Source organism: Camelus bactrianus, chromosome 3 (assembly GCF_048773025.1).
Source record: "Camelus bactrianus isolate YW-2024 breed Bactrian camel chromosome 3, ASM4877302v1, whole genome shotgun sequence".
Classification (NCBI taxonomy): Eukaryota; Metazoa; Chordata; class Mammalia; order Artiodactyla; family Camelidae; genus Camelus; species Camelus bactrianus.
Window position 1 is genome coordinate 54,494,917 of NC_133541.1, and position 21,564 is coordinate 54,516,480.

Consider the following 21,564-nt stretch of genomic DNA (forward strand, 5'->3'; position numbering starts at 1 on the left):
CGATTACTCCACAGAAAAGGACCAGGCCTGGATGGTTTCAAGGGGGATTTCTATTAAACCTTCCAAGACCAGATAGTTCCAATACGACATAAATTATTCCAGAGCATGAAAAATGAAAAAAATCTTCCAAATTATTTTATGAAGCTAGTTTGGCCTAGATATCTAAATCTTAAAAAATCCAGCCCCTACTTGAAAAAAAGAGGAAAATTACAAGACATTACAAATGAACGTCATGTAAAAACTGTAAGTAACAGGGAACAAAAATCTGACACCATATTAAGAAAATAATACACCACAGCTAAGTGGTATGGTTCATTATTAAAAAATCATTAATAAAATTAACCATATTAATTGATCTGGGAGAAAAATCATGATTATCTCCATAGATACTAAAGAAACTATTAACAAAATTCAACAGTCCTTGTTGGTAAAAACAAGAAAATAGGAATAAGCCCTCTCATAACATGATAAGATATATATATTTTAGTGGTAAAGCCAGCATTTCAATTAATGAAAAAATATTAGAGGCATTTCCACTAAGATCAGGAACAAGGTAAGTCTGTCATCTCCACTACTATTTAACACTGTACTGGTGTTTTTAATGGATGTATTTGACAAGAACAATCAATAGAAACATATGAATTGGAAAAAAATTAAATGATCTATTTTCAGACTACATGTTATACTACCAATAGAGAATAAATAGGACAAATGACAAAACTGGCTCAAACAATAAAATAATTTAGTAAGGTAACAGGATATAAAATTAGCAAACACAACTCAACAGCTTTCATATATACAAATAATAATCAATTAAAAGATACAATGGCCCAGGGAGAGGACATAGCTCAGTGGCAGAGAGCACACCTAGCACGCATGAGGTCCTGGGTTCAATCCCCAGAACCTCCACCAAAATAAATAAGTAAACCTAATTACCTCACACCTGTAAATAAACAAATAAAATAAAAAATTGAAAAAGATACAATGGTAGAGTAAACCCCATTTGCAATAGTAAAAAAGAAGATAAAATATTTACAAATAAACAAGAAACGTTCCAAACTCACATAATGAAAACCCTAAAACACTTCTGAAAAATATAAAAGTAGATGTGAACAAATAGGAAGACATCTCTTGTTCCTGAAGAGGATGGAAACCTCATGAAGATATCACTTTGGCTAAAGTAGAATTATAAATTTTAAGTAATCCCAATGAAACCTTTTCATAGAGCTAAACTTCTGCTGGCACTAAAACTGGTACTAACGTTAATACTAAAATTCATATGGAAAAATAAACATGTAAGAATATGTAAAAAACAATGAAAATGAAAAGCTATGAGGAGTGACTGGCCTTATCACTTATTAAAATATCTTGCAAAGCCTCTACCATTAAAGCAGGGTGGTATTAGGATGCATGAATAAATAAGAGTTACTAGTAGAACAGAAAAGGAAGTCCAGAGAGAAACCAAAATACAACTAGAAATTGAATATCTCAAATCTCTGGAAAAAAAAAAGGATAGAGTTTTAAAAATGGCAATGAATAATTAGATAGACATTTGGAAAAACATAAAATTAGATCCATATCTCATACCACATACAAAAGGAGAAACCCCAAATGAATAAGAGATCTAAATGTAAAAAAAAAAAAGGAAACTGTATAAGTACTAGAGGGAAATATGGATAGATTCCTATATAATCTGAGTTTGGAAAAAAGCTATTTAACTATGATTGACAAGCCAGAAACAACGAAAGAAAAGAATGATATATTTGACTGCTCCATAAAACAACATCACTGTGTTTAGCAAAGTCCCAATGACAAACTGGGAGAAACACAATCCATATACATACAAAAATATGCCAAAATGGCCTTTAAACTTATGAAAGATATTTAATCTCACTCATAACATGAGACACACAAATTAAAACGATCATTTCTCACCTATCACACATTGACAAATGTTAAAAAGTATGAGAACACATTTTGTTGGCAAGGCTTGTGGAGAAACAGTTACTCACACTGATGGTACAAGGGAAAACTAGCACAATCTATTATGGAGAGGAATTTGACAGTATGACCTTCTTGCTTAGAAATCTCACTTGTAAGTGTCTATCCTGAAGATACACCTCCAACAATAACAAAATACCTATGCACAAGATAACTCATTGCAGTACTGTCACAGGATACTGGAAACAACCTAAATACCCATATAAAGGAGTGTGGTTGAATGAACTATTGTACGCACAAATACTATACAGCTATAAAAAAGAATGAACAAGATCACTATGAACTAACAGTGATTTCCAGGACACATCTTAGATGAAAAAAGCAAAATGCAGAAGAGTAATCTAGAGTATGTTACCACTTGCATAAGAAAAAAAAGGGGAGGAAATTTTAAAAATATGTATCTGTTCATTGTGTAATAAACACAGAAAGCATAAACCAGAAACTACTGAGACTGGTTACCTGCAGGGGGCAGATGAGAATGGGGGCAAGAATAGGGGCGGACTGAACTGGACAGGATGACACTTCTCTGAAGATATCTTTCTGAACAGTTCAGACTTTTAGGTATGAGTATTCTCAAACATTTCAGGTTCTCAATGTTAATGTTTCATATACTCAGTAAATGCATACAAATATAAAATAAAGAAGAATGAGGAAGAAAAAAATCAAATGGAATACAATATGATACAAATGAACATAAAGGTATTTCAAATGAATAACCTAACCAATTGAAGAGGGGGAGAGGAAGAACTAATGTAACCAACTTCTGAATCTCTATTAGAACAGCAAGAGTCTATCTAGTGCCCAGATCTTGGTTTCTAAATACCAGTCTTTGCAAAAAAAAAAAAAAAAAAAAAAAAAAAAAATTTGTCTTTGAAAAATTGCTAATTTCAAAGCTGGAGCTGAGAAATACAAGATGAACCTGGAATATCTAGTTGAGCTAAAACATGAAGTTCTTTAAAGAATGACAGGGTTTACATCAAAAGGACACAGAGGCAGAGGCAGCATTGAAGGGTTTCCCGCCTGCCAAATCTGGGACAATTCGAACATCAAAATAGACATGACAACTAAATGCAACTTGTGATCCTGGAATGAATCTGGGACCAGAAAAGCAATCTTAAAAATTCTGTTATAAAAAAGATTATTAGGACAATTATGGGAATTTGAATAAAGTATTTAGATAATTTCTAGATTTTGATGGTTATATAGAGACTGTTCTTACTCTTAGAAAATACACACCAAAGTCTTTAGAGGTAGAGGGGTATCATATTTGTGACTTATTCTCAAACATTTCAGGAAAAAATAAAATGAATATATACAGAAAGAGTTCCATAATGATAAAACAAAACAAATATGGCAAAAATGTTAATATTTGGTGGGGATGTGGGTGAAAGATACATGAAAAGTCTTTATTTCAGTCTTGAAACTTTTCTGTTGAGGGTGAAATTATTTCAAAATAAAAAAATTTAAAAATAAATTAAACAAATAAGATCATTTCACACAGTGGTAAGTGCTACAAAGAAAGTGAGACATGGTAATATTACAAAGAGTTCCCAGGGCTGTGGGCAGGGGGGGACCTGCAGAGTCGTGCTTAACTTGAGAAGTCAAAGAAATTAACATGCAAGCCAAGACCTCAGTTACATTAGAAACCAGATTATTTGAAGATCTGGGGGCTTAGAACTGCAGGCAAGGATATGCCATGTACTCTAAGGTGAAAATGTACTTGATGCCTTCAAGATATAGAAAGACAGCAATAAACATATAGGAAACTACTCAGTTTTACTCGTAATCAAAAAATGACAATACTTAAAAAAAATAGTGAGCTACTCTTTCTTCTCTATCAGACAGCAAAAATGGGAGGAGATCAATATCAGAGGATATCCTGCCTTTCCAGACATCAATTTCTCAGCATAAGAAACTTGAAAACAATGATGCCAAGTAATTCTTTTTTACAAGTTCATCTTAAAGAAATAATGAGAAAGACAGGATTATGTTAAAAAGATTCATTATGACATTATTATAGCTAACACTGAAAACAAATCACCATCCCTGTAAGAATGCTGGAAGAAAACTATGGTACATCTACACATCTCCATGACATATGCAGCCTATGACATAATGTTAAGTTAGGAAGGCAAGACAAAAATTGGTATCTATATGTCTTACATAAAGAAAAAGTTATCCAAACAAACATTGGGGGAAGGAAACTAAATACTTTGCCTTAGGATGATGAGATTGTATCTCCTTTTTAAATTTTTTTTTTCCTTGCCCTAAGTTACATCTTTCTTAACTTTATATGATGAACATGTTTCATTGATATTGGGGGAAAAATCAACCTGCAAATTAGAAAAATTATATCATACTATTCTTAATTTACTTACTTAATTTACTATTCTTAATATAACTATGAATATTTTTTAATCCATAATCATACCTACAATCCAACTTCATGGAGTACAATTTCAGAAGTCCTCTACCATTCCAGAAATTTAATGATCCCAATTTTTTGGACTGAATTTATGAATGGAGGTTTAAGGGCGTTGGGACTTGTGATAAACAGATGTTAGGTGGGAGGGAGCAGGCTATAAGGAGGAATTTTCTTCAAACTGGAAAAAAAAATACGGGTTATTTCTGTGGCTTGGCCATTTAAAATTCATTCTTAGCTTTTCTGAAAGCTTTCCTGTCCTGTTCCAGGTAGGCTATCTTGCCCAGTATTTTTGATATTCAGTGAAAGAACAGGTAACAAATGATATTCACAGTTCCAGGTGCTAGCTGTAAAATTCAATTATTCCTCAATCAATGATGAAATACATTTAGAAGTTTGATATGAATAAACCATCTCTTGGTTTCTCCAGGACAACGTAAATGTACACATTTACATTGTAAAAGCTTTTCTAAAGAATTGCTGGGGATGGCTTGGATGCTTGACTGCTGAAACAGTGTGGTAATGGAGAACGAACAGAGACTTGGGAATCAAAACAAATCCAGGCTTCACTACTTTTCAGCTAAGTGCCTTAGTTACACTTGTTAACGCCTCTGAACTGCTTTCTCTCTGAACATGCGGATACCACACCTACTACTGTGAGCGTTGGAGCTAATACACGTAAGTGCTTAGCAACGGCCTGAATCACAGCAAGTACTTAAACAATGGTAGCCAAACCAAAACAAAAGACAGAACTAGCCTGCATTTACCCCATTCCTTCCAGCCCTGATTACTTGCTGCATACTTTAGTTGTACACCAGGGTTTTCTCAATCTGACATTTTGGGCTGGATAATTCAATGTTTAGCAGCAGCCTTACTAGATGTCAGTTCCACCACCCTACTTGTGAAAATCAAAAATGTCTCCACACACTGCTGAATGTACCCCAGGGCACAATACTGCCCCCAGCTGAGAACCACTAATCTACACAGATGGTTGAAATGTAGAAACAATATTTAATGGGGCAAATCACAACAAGCAACTTCATTTTTCCCAGACTGCTGGAAGTCAGTGATGGCAGAGGAAGAGGGAAATATCTCATTTCATAAAAAGAACCTGTTTTCTTTAGGAAGGGTCTCTATTCTCATAGAATTTGTGCCCACTGGACAAGTCAACCTATTCAAGATTTAGTTTCCTTTTGGAATGTTACAGGGATTAAATGCATAATATAAGTAAAGTGCAGAGTCTGGTCACAGTAAGCACTCAACAAATGTTGGTCAGTCCTACTAAAATCTAGCTACTCTTTACAGTCCTAGGCTTTCAGGTCCTACTGATCTCCCCTTGCCCCAAATTCCTCACTTTCTACATGCACTTGTTTCTACTCCAAATCCTGAAGTGGACCTAACCCTTCTTGAGCCCACAGGGGCATAAGAAAAGTGCCCAAGCTGGCAGGAGGAGAATTTGTAATTTTGAAAGATCTTCCCTAAACATGGTTGACTACCACTGACACAAGATCTATGCATGTAAATTAGAGTCAGGAAGAATACTATGTATGGAGAAAAAAATTAGTAAAATTAATTAGACCAAAGAAAGAAAAAGAACACTAACCTGATTTCCATTAGGGCACAATTACTGTTGTAATTCCTACATTAGCTCAGTGTAAATAAAAGTACTAAAATATTTTCTAAAATAATTTACTAGAATTTCTAAAATAATTTACTAGAATTTCTAAAATAATTTACTAAAGACAATTTATAAATGACCATCTATGATGATCATAAGCCTCCCAAATGAAGTTATCAAGTAATTTTTGAAAAATCAAAGATTATGCATGAAGCACAGGTCCTAGAAAGGAAAAATGACCAACAACCTACAAAATGGAGTTGCGGGAAAAAGGTCATTGCAATATGAAAGAATGACTGATGCCTCTCTATGCAAAAAGGAATAAAAATCTTATTATTGCTCACCTGTAGTTTCTGAGTCAAAGAGTCCCTCTGTTCTTGTAGCTCTCTGGCATTATCAATTTCTTGTTTTAATCTTTCTATTTCCTAGAAAAAGAAGAGCAATGTCTTTAACAACAATATTTAACTATATCAAGGAAAGAGAACCTTATTTTTCCCTGAAATTAATGTCCTAGTCCTTAAAAAAAAGATGATTTAAAAAACATTCCTTTGTTTTTCAAGAGGTAAATTCACCTTTACAAGTATGTTGTCTATTACAGAATAATCTTAAGCAGCAAGTCAACTTGGTGGCTTTGGTACAGCACTGCTTAGAAACAGCAATCTGAACCTTTTAAGGTTGCTTCAAGAATGAAGATATAATTCTTTCCTGGGATATTAAACCTCCTGACTGGAAACCAGAGAAACCAACTTGTAAAATTCATTTAACTTCTAATGGTTTTCTGTTGATTACATGAATGCAACTCTTCATATGGAAGGCAAGAGGCAGTATCTTGGTCTGAGTGTCTCACCATAATTTCACAACAACAGAAACAAGCTTAGTATCACTCAAGAAAAATTTTATTCTACAAACATCCCACAACTTTACCCTATTGCATAAAGTACCTTTAAATCTGACACAGGCTCTAATATTTGTACACATATTTTAGTGTGATTATAAACGAGTGAGAATAGCAAATACCTCTTCCTTCACTTTCAGCGTCTCTTCCAGTTCCTGTATTGTCTGATTTAATTCCGTCTTATGGGTGTGTACTGCATTTGCTTGGCTACTAACACATTCAAGCTCGGTCACCTAAAATTAGATGAGAATGTAGATTAAATTGTATGACAATTCCAAAGGCTTTCTTGCTGAAGACATATAAGCCCCTGATAGGTGAATAATGAATTCTGAAATTAACATATGAAAATAAATTTTGAGAAATATTAAGACAGAGTAGAATGAACAGAAGAGACTCTTTAAAAATGTGAACTTAGGACAAAAGAAAAAGAAGTAAAGGAAATAATCATTTGCATGGCTTGGTCATGAAAAGGTTAGGAAAATTTAAATGAATGACAGTAGAGATTAATTGACAGTAGAGAACCCCTATCATTAAAGTCTTCTTTAAAAATTATTTCTGAGAGCAAATTCAAAATCAGCCATCTGCCCTCCATCTGTAGCCTTCAAATTAAATATGGGTTCTGAAAACTGGCCTTACAGAAGTGAGAAATTTTTCAAATATATTTCTAAAATGTAAAAGAATCTGGAAGAAAAGATATGCTTAAAATACAACTTCGATCATTTGATACTAGAATATCTTCACATTAGTAGTGTCTCTTATGGCAAAAGATAACAATTTTCTACTTAATATGGATTTACTGAGGGCCCGGAGAGCAACATAACTGTTAATGAACACTTGCTATTTTTTGAGAGAACAGAGGACATTGTCACTAAAAGTTATACCATCCAAAACCAGTCTAAATAGACAGAAGTCAACATAAGCACACACACACCTTATCAAATCTCTCTACACATGTCCAGATCTCATACATTTTGATTGACTAGAATATAATAAATTGTAGACTACTAAGAAAACAGAAAATCTCTTTCCCTCCCATTTTCCAAATATTGAATTAACCTCCGCATTCTGTCAGTCTACCTCTCATATCACTTTTTCTATTCGTGCTCTAGTAGACATGTGCAGACCCTTCTCATCCAGGTGTAAACAAAAGCAATGGCTTGCCAGTGTACTTAATTACATCTGTTGTCTATTTTTCTCTCTTCTGCAAACTGCTAGCGTTCATCATTCATTGTGTGACTCCTCCATTAAAAGCCTTTCAACGGCTCATCTTTTTTTTTTTTTTTACAGCATCAAACCTAAATTCTCAGGTCCTCCATAAGCTAGCCCCAAACTACTTAACCATCTCATTGTCCAACACTCTAATATGTACACTGAACTAAAAGCAGGTAAATCTCCTTGTCCTAAGAACAAACCACGCTCGTACCCATCTTGTTGACTTAACTAGAATGCCTTCTCTTACTTCTTAAAACCATTCAGAACTTACCAAGCCTCAACTCTCAGCTCAGAATGCACTTGTCTAGAAAGCCAGCTCTATCTACTCAAGTGCTCAAGGCTCTCTTGTCCTTTGGTCCACAACACCGAGCATCTGTTCAAAAATCTCAGGAATTATTTCCTTATTCTTAATATATATTGGTTTTCTTTGTCTGATTAGGTAATAAATTTCTTATGAGGAGTTCCAGTTTTGAAAATGATGGAGTAGTTTCTATTGGATTAACTTTTCCACAGAAAATAATTGCAAATCATGGGCAAAATGTAGAAATCAACTGTTTGAAGGCCCTGGTGAGTGACCAAATTGGGCAAAAGACTGAAAGAAAGCACCATGTTGGGTGAGATACAAATTGACACAATTTTTGGCCTGAAGACACTGAGCAGCCTGGATGCATTGCTTGACTAGAACTCAAGCAATAACCTGTTATCTTATTCTCCTGAGGAGCCTGAGGATTTTGAAATGCCTCAGAATAGCTAAAATGACTAGAAATTCAGGGAAATGTATGAAAGGAAGGGCTCTAATAAGCATAGGCACCCATCAGATCTTTGGGTGATCTCTGAACTGAGCATGTAAAAGTAGGAGTCCAAGGAGTCAGGGGCATGGGAGAAAAGTTAGACAGCTGAAAGAGCTAAGCTGTGGTAGTGCTCACTACAGAGAAGACTCTGAGGTTTGGGTCCTGCCAAATTAGAGGGTCTTGTTAAACACCTCCAGCTTTCCACTGAAATCCTAGAAGGGTCATGCCCCAGAGATGTAGATTTCCCAGGACTCATCGATTCACCCTAGGATTAAGGGCAGAACTGAAATACATAAACTACTGAAGAAGTGTAAGTCCACACCTCCACAAATTCAAAGTACACTTGGCCCTCCTTACCCACTGTGGGTGCAGAATCTGGATTACAAAGGGCTGACTATACTATGCCATTTTATATAAGGGACTTGGGCATTTGTGGATTTTGGTATCTGTGGGGTGGGGGGGTGCATCCTGGAACCAATCCCTTTTGGATACCAAGAGATGACTGTACTCTACAGGTAATTTAACTGCTTGCTGAAACAAAATCAACATTGAATATTCAGAGGAAGATAACTGAATCTAAGGGCTCTACATGATACCGTTTACAATGTCCAATATACAACTGAAAATGACTAGACATGTGAAGAAATAGGAAAATGCAATCTACAGTAAAGACACACATCTCTATATATACACACACATATATGAAGGCTGAGAGAATTTGTTGCCAGTACACTTGAAGTACAAAAAATGCTAAAGGAAGTTATTCAGGCTGAAGGGAAATGATACCTGATGAAAATTCAGACCTACAGGAAGGAAAGAAGAGCACTGGATATTATAAACATGTGAGTAAATAAAAATACTTAGTTTCTAAAATTCTTTAAAATTCAATTAACTATTTAAAGCAAAAATTCCTCAAGGGCAGGGAATACATAAAAAGGATAGCTCCCCAATGAATGTTTTTGGGTTACGAGTTAATTGTCATACGTTAATTTTTTTAATTATGGTAAAAACACAAAGTTTATCATCCTAACCATTTTTAAATGTATAGTTCAGTAGTGTTAAGTATATTCACATTGTTGTGAAACAGATCTCCAACTTTTCATATTGTGAAATGGAAACTCTATACTCATCAAACAACTTCCCTCCTCGCCTTAACTTTATACTTTGCACGGAATGTTGTTTACTCGGGGTTCTTACTCGCCGTCCTGTCTCTATTCAACTCCTGTCTTACTTCCCCTGTCATCCTGGTCCTATTGTACTCCTCAAATTGTGAAATGGGATACTAAGCCCAATTCCTATTGTCTAGGGAGTTCACTTCTTTGGCATCCTTTTTAAAAACAGAAACTAGTGACATCTGCTTCCAACTTAGTGAATGCATATGTTTTGAATTTAAAAAATTCTTTGTGAGTAATTGTTTGGTCTGATATAAATGGTATTGGGATTTTTGTTTTGCTGCCCCATATATTTCTATTATTACCAACTTTTATAAAGAATTTTCTACCTGTATTTTTCGAATTGTTCTTTCTTCAAGAAACAACAATAAAATAAAATAACAAAAGCATTATCATTAACTCAGTGTAATTACATGTCAATTCAGTATCCCAATTTTCACAGAAATTATACAGAGTCTATATTATTATTTCAATTTCGTAGATGAGAATACTGAGCAGAAAGAGGGGAATAACTTACCGAAGGTCATACAGCTAATAAATGGTGGACCAGGAATTGGAAATCAGGTCTTTTGACTCCAAAAGCCGTATATTCTTCATTCTCATTAAACTGCAGAAAATGTTTTTCTTAACTAATAAACCCATGTGTAATACAACCATATACATGTTTTGATAACCAACAAAAACCTCCAGAAGATATCCCTGTGCTGAATCTATATGTAAATTTCCTCTGATCGAGGAAATACGTTAGCCATAAATCCTTATCGACAGCAGCCCTGAACTTACCCGCTTGTGCAGACGTTCTGCTTCCTCTTGATACGCAGCAAGTTGCTGTTTCCATTGTTTCACGTTGGCAGTGGACTCCAACAGAGCTGCAGTGAGTTTGGCGTTATTTCCTTTGAGGGTAGCCAGTTCAGCCTCCCAATGTTTGCTGATTGCTGAACTAAAATAAAAGAAAATAAAATTCTACCCATTCCACTGAATATTGTCATTTGAAGAGAAAACAGTACTCAGTTCTGTTATGTGGTTTGTAATCCATGAATGTTTCAAAGACAACCGCTCAAAAATAAAAACACATACACTTCACTGAGATGTTCCTAGTGAATAAAACCTACCAACTAAAGAAATATAAAAATTGCCGAAGTAGAAGGCTTAACGTGGAAGACTTTCCATCATTATGACAGATATAAGTATCCACAAAAGAGTTTCTACCTATTTTTTTTGAGGAATAAACATGAAATTGTATCTTGAAAAATACCTACAAACAAAACCTAACAATATACTCTATTTTTTTTAAAGAGTATCAAAGCCTGAAGTACAATTTCATTCCTTCATATGAAACATATGAAGATGCTTCAATGTCAATAAGGTTTGGAACATGTAATGTAGTATTTCTTTTGAAATTGTTGATTTATTTCATTTTACTCAGAATTTTAAAATGTGAAAAATACCAAAGTTTGCTGCAATAAATTGATTTCGCATGATAGGCTAGACCTATAAATTGGTTCTGACTTAAGTTCTGATAGAATTCCAGTTATCACTTATAGAACAAAACTAAAGCAATCACTTTTTTCCTCATTTAATGTTCTACTTGAAAATTTGTCCAGAGTTAAGTACCTCAACAAAGACAATTTTCTATTATGAAGACAATTCTATTAAGTGAGAAGACCCCTCTCTTGATAACTCCTTTCTTAATTTTCCAATGAAGAAAGAACTGCCTTATTTCAAAGAAAAAGGTGGCTTCTCTTTCTCATTATTGAAAGTTTATTCCTATTAGTGAAATTCTACTAACCACATCCAATTAACTAACTAATGATAATAGCTTTCTTTAATAAGCATTTTGGTTTTTGGTAAGTCATTTGCATCACAGACCAAATGTTTTGCTGGACTGATATTTTATAGTAATTTTAATATATACATTATATAAAAGAAAGCATAGTTTCTATCATCAAGATTTTTAAAGCACATCACTAGTAATAAGACATATTAAGCACAAGATAATTTCTGTGGTATTTTTGCCAAAAACGTGTAGCTTTCATTCCACCTATGAGTAAACATCATATAAGCCCAAACTGAGAGACATTCTATAAAGTAATTGATTGGTACTCTTCAAAAGTGTCAAGGAAAGGTAAGACTAAGAAACAGAATGGAGGAAACTAAGAAGAAATAATTAAATGCAATGTAGATCCTGCATAGGTTCCGGGATCAGAAGAGGGACACTGATATCAACTAAGACTTGTAGTTTAGTTGGTAGTATTGCATCAAGGTTAATTTCCTGGTTTCAATCATTATATTGTGGTTATGTCAGATGTTAACATTAAGGGAAGATGAGTGAGAGGTATACAAGGATTCTCTGTCAGTTTTTGTAATTTTTAAGTCTAAAATTAGTTTAAAATGAAAAGTTAAAAATTCTTCTAAAGTTTACTGAGAAAATTTTATCAAATCTGAAATGGACAGAATCAAACAATAAGTTAAGCTTAAAAAGAAAGCTCTCTATTTCCTGTTCTGTGGAATGACTTTCCAGATTCAGATTTTCTGAGTAAAGGATGTACCAACTCACTTGCTCTAACTGAATTACAGATTTTTTTAAAAAAACACTAACCAACTTTTCCTCTACAGGGATGAATTTTATTTAAATGGACTCTTCAATTCGACAATGAAAATCTTACTGAACTAATGTAAACACTTGATATATGCAAATATCAAACCCCTTAAAAATTAAAGAGAAGAAATGAATTTGAATATTTAAAAAAATCCATTTGTTGAAAGTTTCACAATTATAAAGTAAGATTACCCATATTTGTATAAAACAAAAGGGGACAAAAATGAGGGCATTTTGTATTTTATTTCTGTAGGTTTTATTTTGTAGTCTACAGGTTGCAAAGTCCATTAAAAATTTGAGAACTCAGCCTACTGCATAATTATTTCAATCATTTGTCTGATATTGGCATAAAGCTGGATAATAAGACTAATTATTATGCCCCCCAAAAGATGGGCATAATATAAAAAGAACAGAGTTCAGAAATAAACCCTCAATTATGTGGTCAAATCATTTTCACATATATGGTTACCATATCCATTCAATGGGGAAAAGAAAATCTTTTCAACAAACGGTGCTAGGAAAACTGACTATCCACATACAAAAGAGTAAAGTTTTGTTCATAAATAAAAATTAACTAAAAATAGATCAAAGACCTAAACATGAGAGCTAAAACAATAAAACTCTTAAAAAGAAAACACAGGGAAAAGCTTCACGGCATTGGACTTGCAATGATTTCTTGGATATAACACGAAAAGCACAGGCAATAAAAGCAAAAATAAATTTGCACCACAGCAAAATTAAAAACGTCTGTGCATCAAAGGATACAATCAACAGAGTGAAATAACAACCCATGAATGGGAAAATATATTTGCAAATTATATACCTGAGAAGGGGTTATTCAGAACATATGAACAACTCCTACAAATCAACAACAAAAAACAAGCAACCTGAGAAGGGGTTATTCAGAACATATGAAAAACTCCTACAACTCAACAACAAAAAACAAGCAACTGATTAAGACATGGGCAAAGGACTTGAAAAGATTCTCCAAAGAAGATACACAAACGGCCAGTAAGCACCTGTACCTGAAACGAGGTTAAATATCACTGATCATTAGGGAAATGCAAATCAAATTCACAATGAGGTACTACTTCATAACCATTGGCATGACTACTATCACAAAACCAGAAAACAGCACGTGTTGGTGAGGATAAGGAGAAACTAGAACTCCTGTGCACTGCTGGGAATGGTGGAGCTGCTATGGGAAACAGTATGGCAGTGCCTCAAAAAATTAGACTAGAATAATCATATGATCAAGTAATTTCACTCCTTGGTATACATCTAAGGTAGCTGTACAACAATGTTCATAGCAGTATTAGCCACAATAATCAAAAGGTAGAAGCAACCCAAGTGTCCACTGATAGATGGATAAACAGTACATGGTGCCTACATTGCACATATAATGGAATATTACTGAGATTTCAAATGGAAGAAAATTCTTACACATACTATAACGCGGCAGAACCTTGGGGGCATGATGCTAAGTGAAATAAATGAGTCACAAAAAGACAAATACTATGTGATTCCACCTATGTAAGTTACCTAGAGTAGTCAAATTCATGGAGAGAGAAAGTAGAAGGATAGCTGCCAGGTGTTGGAGGGGTGGGGGCAGAGAGAGAAATGGAGACTTGTTTAATGGGCAAAGAGTTTCAGTTTTGGAAGAGAAAAAGAATTCTACAGATTAGTTCCACAACAATATGAATATACTAAACACTACTGAACCATTAAAAATGGTTAAGATGATAAATATTATGTTATACATATTTTACCACAATTTTTTTAAAGAAGGGAAAAAAGCCTATCTACTACTATATGATTTCATTTATATGACATTAGGGAAAAGCTATAGGGACAGAAAACAGATTACTGGTTGCTTGCAGCTGGGGGTAGGGAGAGAGGCTAACTACAAAAGAGCAGGAGAGAATTTTGGGGGGTGATTGAATCCTTCTTTACCTGGATTGTGTTGATGTGTACATAATTGTACAAATCTGTCAAAAATCATAAAACTATATAGTAGAAAAAGTGAATTTTACTATACATAAATTGTACTTCAATTAAAAAATATTATCACACACACACAAAAACCAAAACAAGCAATATGTGAAATTAAAAAAAAAAATTATCACACAACTAAAAGAAAAAAAAAATTCTTTCTAAGAACTCCCAGATAACGCTTTCTGTGACTGTAGGACTACAAATAATAAAGAGCTGAAAACTCAGGTCTTCTTAAAAGGGGTAGAATGATCTCTAAGCTGCTCCATTCATGTCTGTATTTGTTGGCAGAGAAGAGACTGGGTGGGCAGGAAACAGAATAGCTGTGACACGTAATAAAAGAGGTGAAAATAAAAGGAAGGAGGTGAGGGCATCTGGAGATAGTGATAAGAAGCAGATAGGAGAAGTAGAATTATAGAGGCAGGGATACGAAAAGGAAAGGAACAGGACATAGACAAGGTGCAGTTAAAACTGCTTTGGGCAAGAAAAATTTGAAACGACGCCTCTGGAAGGGATAGAAAAAGATGAACATACAAAGTCTTCGTATACTATAACTTGTTTACTTCACATCCAAGAACGTGTCTTGAGCCTCTAATATATTAAGTAGTGATGTCTCGCCACAGTTAAGCTGTTCAATGGATTCCCATTAACCTTTCTTTTCTTTCCTCTGCAGAGCTCCAAAGTACTGCTGATTGCACTTAAAGAAGAAAATAAATATTGAAGAAGACTGTCATATCAAATGCTTTTATGCATACTGAATAAGAGTACAGTAAACAATAACAATTTGAGATTTAATGGTCCTGAAATAAGTACTAAAGGCAGGCAGTTCAACGCTAAGTTTTTGTTTCTGCATTTTTCTTAGTATTTGTTTCCAAGGTAAAGAAATACATGTTTTCAAGGTTATTTTACAATTATCAACCAAAATTTCATCTCTGTTGGTAAATCTGAAACTTTCAGAACATTCTTGCTGCTTCTGCTTTATGAGCTATTTCTTTAATAATCTGTCTTTCTAGAGCACCGTGTGAAATAGAGTGGAGGAAATACAATGCTTTTGATTTTTGTCAATCTGCTCTGTCTTCTCTTTACAGTTTCTTCATATATTCCTTTCACCATCTAGTACATCAGAACACCCTCCACAATTTCAGCTGACAATGAACTCTGGAGTGTCCTGAACGAAGTTCTACATGTGAGCTATCTGTTATCTTAGACTTGTTCAGTCTTTACATATAATTTAAAATACTTGGCACACTTTTGCAATTTTGCAAAAACAATGTTCCTTGATTTAATCCACAACTCTAAGATAACATATTCCTCCCCAACAGACTAATTTTTAGCAGTAATTAATACCTTGGGATTAATTCTGATACCAAAATTTTAAGTCAGCATTGTTTAAAAAAGGGGGGGTGGTTCTCTGGCTGCTAATCTGCACCCCCCCCCTTTTTTTTTTTTTTTACAAGTATAGTGTTGATAGTTTCACGGTAAGTAAAAATATAAACTGTTCACAAAGAAATTGTTTAGCTGGAGACACCAGTGAGTCAGAAGAGATACTGAAATACCACTATGATCTCATGTCTGAATGCTGGAATAAGGGCAAAATAATTCTTTATTCTTGTGACTATTTGGTAACGTTTCCCTACTAAAAGGACCAGCTGGTTTCCTGTTGGCTTCAGATCTAGAAGTCAGATGAGAGAGTTCAAAACACTGCAAAAACATCATTGGAAAGATTCTTTAAACTCGAATTTTATTGTTTTCCTTTAAAGTCAAAGTTCTTTCAGTAAGAGATTGGTAAACTTCATTAAGTTATATAAAATCTACAAGAAAAAGTACTTCAAAAGTACTATCTAACAAATAGACTATCTACCAAAATAAGAGTCTCATGCATGAGCAATGCACTTATTTACCCTGCGGAGTGAATCCTACACGTGAATGGTCACTAACAGAATTGAAGAGAGCTGCCTCTCTTGCACACCTCCAGGCCTCAGGATCCACCATCAGAGTCTCTGGAATGGCAGCTCCTTGCATATACTTCCTAAGCATGTTAATACGTAGAACTGTGTGAAATATCCTGATAAACTTTTAATAGAGGATTTAAGAATAGGTTGCAACAGGCTTACTTCTCCACATTAATTTCAGCACTGGTAGTGAGGTTACTCCCTAACTATGAAAGAGAGCTGACCTGAGCACCCCATAATACTGCCTTATCTCAGGATCTGCCTGTTGTCAGCTTCCCTCCTCACTCCCCCTCCACACCTGTGAACGCAGAAGCAGTCACCATGGACTTTCACCTGTCTGCGAGCCGCTTTCTGGGGTAGGTGCTCATGGTGGACTACTGGCCCTAAGCTAGTTCCACTTAGAAATTAATGCTTTCTGAAGAAACAGTTTAGGGTGTAAAGGTGTTTCTTAATACAGTGTAAGTTATCCTTTCAAAGGAAAGAAATACCTCTTAAATGAAAACAGAGTAATTTTGCATTGTTTATAAACAGTATTTAAAGAGCCTAGTATATGAAAGGACTTTTCTACTAGGTATAGGTGCAAGCCTCAGTTTGCCTAAATGCTATATTAACAAGGTGTCTCTCAGAGCTTATTGCAGGGGGGTGGGTATAGCTCAGTGGTAGAGTGCATGCTTGGCATGCATAAGGTCCTGGGTTCAATCTCCAGTACCTCCACTAAAAAGAAAAAAAAAAGCTTACTGTAGTTTTGGCAACCCATTAACTTCCTTATCCTTGGGGTCATCTTATCATCTGTTCCCACTGCTCCGTTCCTTACCCTCTTGTTGGCATCTGCTTCTAAACGCTGCCTCCTCTGACCATTTGCTTTCACTGTTTGCCTTGATACTCTCCCAAGTCTTACTTTCCAGCTCAGATTCCTCCCCTGCCTCACACTCTATTATCTTTGCACATAGCCTGGTGTGTCCAGATTAACATACAATATAGAAACCGATGGCTACTGATAAACAGATAAAGATAAATTTGCCAATAAAGGTTTAAAGAAAGCCCTGTAATGAACTGGAAATCACATGGTCATACTCTGGGAAACACAGTTTTTAGAACTGAATTGGAATTTAAGTATTAAAGCTTTCAATAAACAGTGGCTCGGAAGAAAGTCTCAGAGACAAGAGTGAACTAGTTTTTAAAGAAGCACCGTATCACCAATGTTACTGGTAGCCCCCAAAAATGATATTGGGTTTAAAAACTGGACATAGATTAGAGTCAAAAAAGTCAATGAGTGAAGCAGAAGAGGTCGACTCTGAATCTGATGAAATTATAGGAATATCTTAAACTGTTTATTTTATGTTACATGCATACAAAAGTGTTACACAGATACATTAACATCTATGTCTAAATACATCTGAAAGCACTGTTACCATCAGTTTAATTGACGATGTTTTTTCTTGGTAGTATGTAAGTAATAGTGTGTCTTAACAAAGGCATCTGAAATTAGATTCTAAAACAGAATTTCACTTAGTTCTGGTGAAGAAACTGAAATACCATTGACTTTTCTGAGGAAGTTATAAAATTGATCTGAAACAAATTATTTCAAAATATGTAATGCATGACTGTATGAGTCTATAAATAGAAGTATCTGAGTTGTAAAGAATTTTGTTAAAAGAACACATGAAGCAAGAACCAGCTGTGAAACAACGATTAAAAGTACAGGCTCACGTACACCAAAAACTAACACAATGTTACATGTCTATTACAGCTCACTTTAAAAAGGCAAAGGCTTAGGAGTCTGTTCACGTGGTTCAACTCACGGCTCCAGCCACTTGCTGATTTTATGACCCTGGGCAGCTTGTCTAGCTCATTGGCTCTCAGTTTCCTCATCTGTAAAACCAGCACTAATAACTCTTCTCATCGACTCCAAGGAATAAACAGCTCAAATAAAAGTATCTCTGAAGAAGGAACGTAACAGACACTCAAATGTTAGCACCTTCTGTATTTGCACAAGCAACAATCTTCAAAGAATCTTCAGTGAACTATAAGGTTAAAAATACATAACATTAAGTATTTTAAGGGAGATATTTTTGATTAGTGATGTAAATAACTTAGACATAATTTAAATGAAACAACATCAGGTGCGCACTCCATTATGTATAAGTTTAACCTCTGGTGGGTACAGACCTCCGAGTAAGTTTATCAAGTTAATGAAGAAGTGAGAAAATAAGTTAACCAAAAGGATTCTCATAAAGTGGTAATGTTGATTTCTGATTGTGAGCAGTGAGAAGATGAAATCTGAATCTGAACTATGTTACATTTATAAAAATATACTGCACTTTGGTGCAGTTTCCCATTTGACTTTAGAGGACACAAAATTCTACCCCTACCCCCATTTTTATTCACTAAAATTGAGGGAGACATAAACCCACTAAAAAGAGGCCCTCAGAAATCCCCTAGCTCCCATAACTGTGCTCCTAGCAGTAAGAGAAGTGTACCTATGTGCTGGAGTAGCATTCGTGGCTTTGGAGATGGCTTTGAACTCTAACATCTGCGCACTGCCTGCCTGGCACAGTACCTTCTGTGGTCTCTGCCACACGCCTTAAGGTAGCTGTGGTCAAGGAAAGGAGATACAAGGTGAAGGGGTCAAGGAGGTCCCAACTTCATTTTCACTTTTCACTCTCGCTGCAACTCCCTACCTCTAAAACCTGTAAAGAGATTCCCTTTGAAAATTTAAAGCAGCCTATTTAAAGTAAAAGGTGTGGATAACAACTTCTTGCTTGAAGTGAAAGGCTCAAACTCCTTTTCAGGTGTTTCAAATATTTTAGTAAAAAACATACTTTCCCTGTCATCAGTGAATTTACGGGGTTGGGTGCTGGATGTAAGGGAAGGGAATAAAGAGCTATTTAATGCGCCTATTGCTAGTTCATAAATGAGAAAAGAACTCACTCAAGGTGCTACTGTGAATTATGCATTTACTGTCTTCATACAAGTCAGTATTTGTGTTGGTTTCCTTCTTATAAAAACTGATCAGTAACTAAAAACTTTCTTTGGAAATTCATTCAGAGTATGATGTTAGATCATCCTATTGGGGAGATATCTTCAGGGAAATAGCCTTACATACTAAGTAAAGAATTATGTTTCTCTTATCTTAAGAATTATGTATCTCATGAATATACATCTATCTTTTACAAAGAGATCGATTAATTTTAAGCCTGTCATTTGCAGGTTAATAGCATTATAATCATTATACTTTATTCAAGACAGAAACAAATATTTTTATCTATCTAGCCATAATTTGATTTAGTTTTAGAGGCTAAGATGCCTCTGTTTCCTTGCAAAGTAGGTCATTTAAGGAAAAAGCCATCCTAAAAATTGTTTAGCACAATATTAGTATTGTTGGGGGAAAACATTATAAATAAAATAGAAGTCACTCTCAGTACTGGCAAAAAGAAAAAAATGCTATTAATAGAGATTTTGCCAAAGCTAAAACTGAGTGGAAATATATGGCTAATTTTATAGTAAAATCTGTTTTCCAATTTTTTTGTCATGAAAACTTTTCATTTTTTTAGAAACCAATTATAATCAATAATTCAATTGACCATTATTTGGTACTCAGAATCAGAGAAGTTTTGCATTTCAGTTTAAATTTGTTTTTAACGATAAGGCCAGAGTCAAAAGCTATAACTTCAAATTACTTAAAAGTTTGAGTTATACTATGAACAAAATTTTACTTGCAACTATTATTGTCTTTTAGTTGAGGCAGATCATCATTAGTAACTTCATTTATTTAATGTATATGTGAGCAATGTAAATATTATGCAAAAGTAAGGGCCCTGATCAAAAGTATTATGCAAACGAACTTTTAAAAAGGGGAACTGCTGATAAGTGAATATAGTTCAGAATTAATAACAGTTTAGTCTACTACTGATTGATTGGCTATTACCAAGAGGGTTTTTTTTTTGTTGTTTTTCCTTTAAAGCCTGCGTAGTCAGCCTGGATAGAAGCCAAAGTAACTCCAAGGACCAACTTTACTGGCCAAGCTGATGAAGACTGGCTGTGCTCCATCTCCAGATTAGTTCAGCAACAGTCATCACTTAAGCAATAGAAAGATGATATAACTAAAATCACTGTCAGTGGGATATTTGCTTTGTGTTGTTTTTCTAGTAGCAGTGGCAGATTTGAACATGTCCATTCCATTAACTTAAATTTCCCTTGCTTAACACCTCTTTTGTAATCTGTGACTTTAAAAGAGTTTTTGTTTGTGTAAAGCTATCACATATGATATCAAGACAGTGACATGGGCTTCATTTATGCCAAGCTTAAGCAACTGAATTAATCCAGACTATTAAATCCAAATGCTGTAATGGATGGGGACTTTCCACCTTCTATATAACAGCAACAGAGCTAAAACTTGAATCAAGATTCCTGCCTCAAGGTTTTTCCAACTAAACCATGTCTTTTCCCACATGAGCTATTCCGGTGCTTTGTTATCTACAATAGGCTAGATGCCGTCATATAATTGTGTTGAGAATGCCATGAAGGGGACTACTTTTCAACTAGCTTAGAATGTAGATTAATAAAAATCAATCATGATGAGATTATACAAATCAGAAGTGAAATGAAAATGTGAAAGTTGGGTTCAAATCCTTGGAGAGTCTGGTAAAGTATGGATTAAACAGATTTAAGATGTTGTTCCAAAGGCCTTTGACATCACAGTAAAATTTGCAAAACATATTTTGAAACATGTTTTGAAGTGGAGAATGGTTACAAGCATGGATTGACTAATAAAGTAGGATCTCTTTATTTCTTTTTGAGGATATGAAAACAACAGACATCCATGTCACTAAATTACTCAAAATCAAAAGACTTTGCATTATAGAGATGGATGTTTTACCTAAATTTACATGTAAAAGTAAAAATTTTAT

General features: G+C 34.6%; 1 protein-coding gene across 14 annotated transcripts in view; it reads right to left on the bottom strand.

The window, feature by feature from the left end:
• Positions 1-21,564, bottom strand: part of HOMER1 (homer scaffold protein 1) — a 187,064-nt gene that overhangs the window by 29,398 nt on the left and 136,102 nt on the right. For 13 of the 14 annotated variants that reach the window (XR_012505302.1, XR_012505306.1, XR_012505296.1 and 10 more), the window contains 3 exons: positions 10,895-11,051; positions 7,059-7,169; positions 6,386-6,466 (listed from right to left, as the gene is read on the bottom strand). Coding sequence is in view for 4 of the 14 variants with exons in the window: in XM_045512325.2 (XP_045368281.1) it covers positions 6,386-6,466; positions 7,059-7,169; positions 10,895-11,051 (349 nt within the window). In the remaining 10 variants the exon portion in view is untranslated. Of the gene's footprint in view, positions 1-4,463; positions 4,605-6,385; positions 6,467-7,058; positions 7,170-10,894; positions 11,052-21,564 lie in introns of those variants that run through there. The other variant, XM_074360208.1, reaches the window with a different exon arrangement.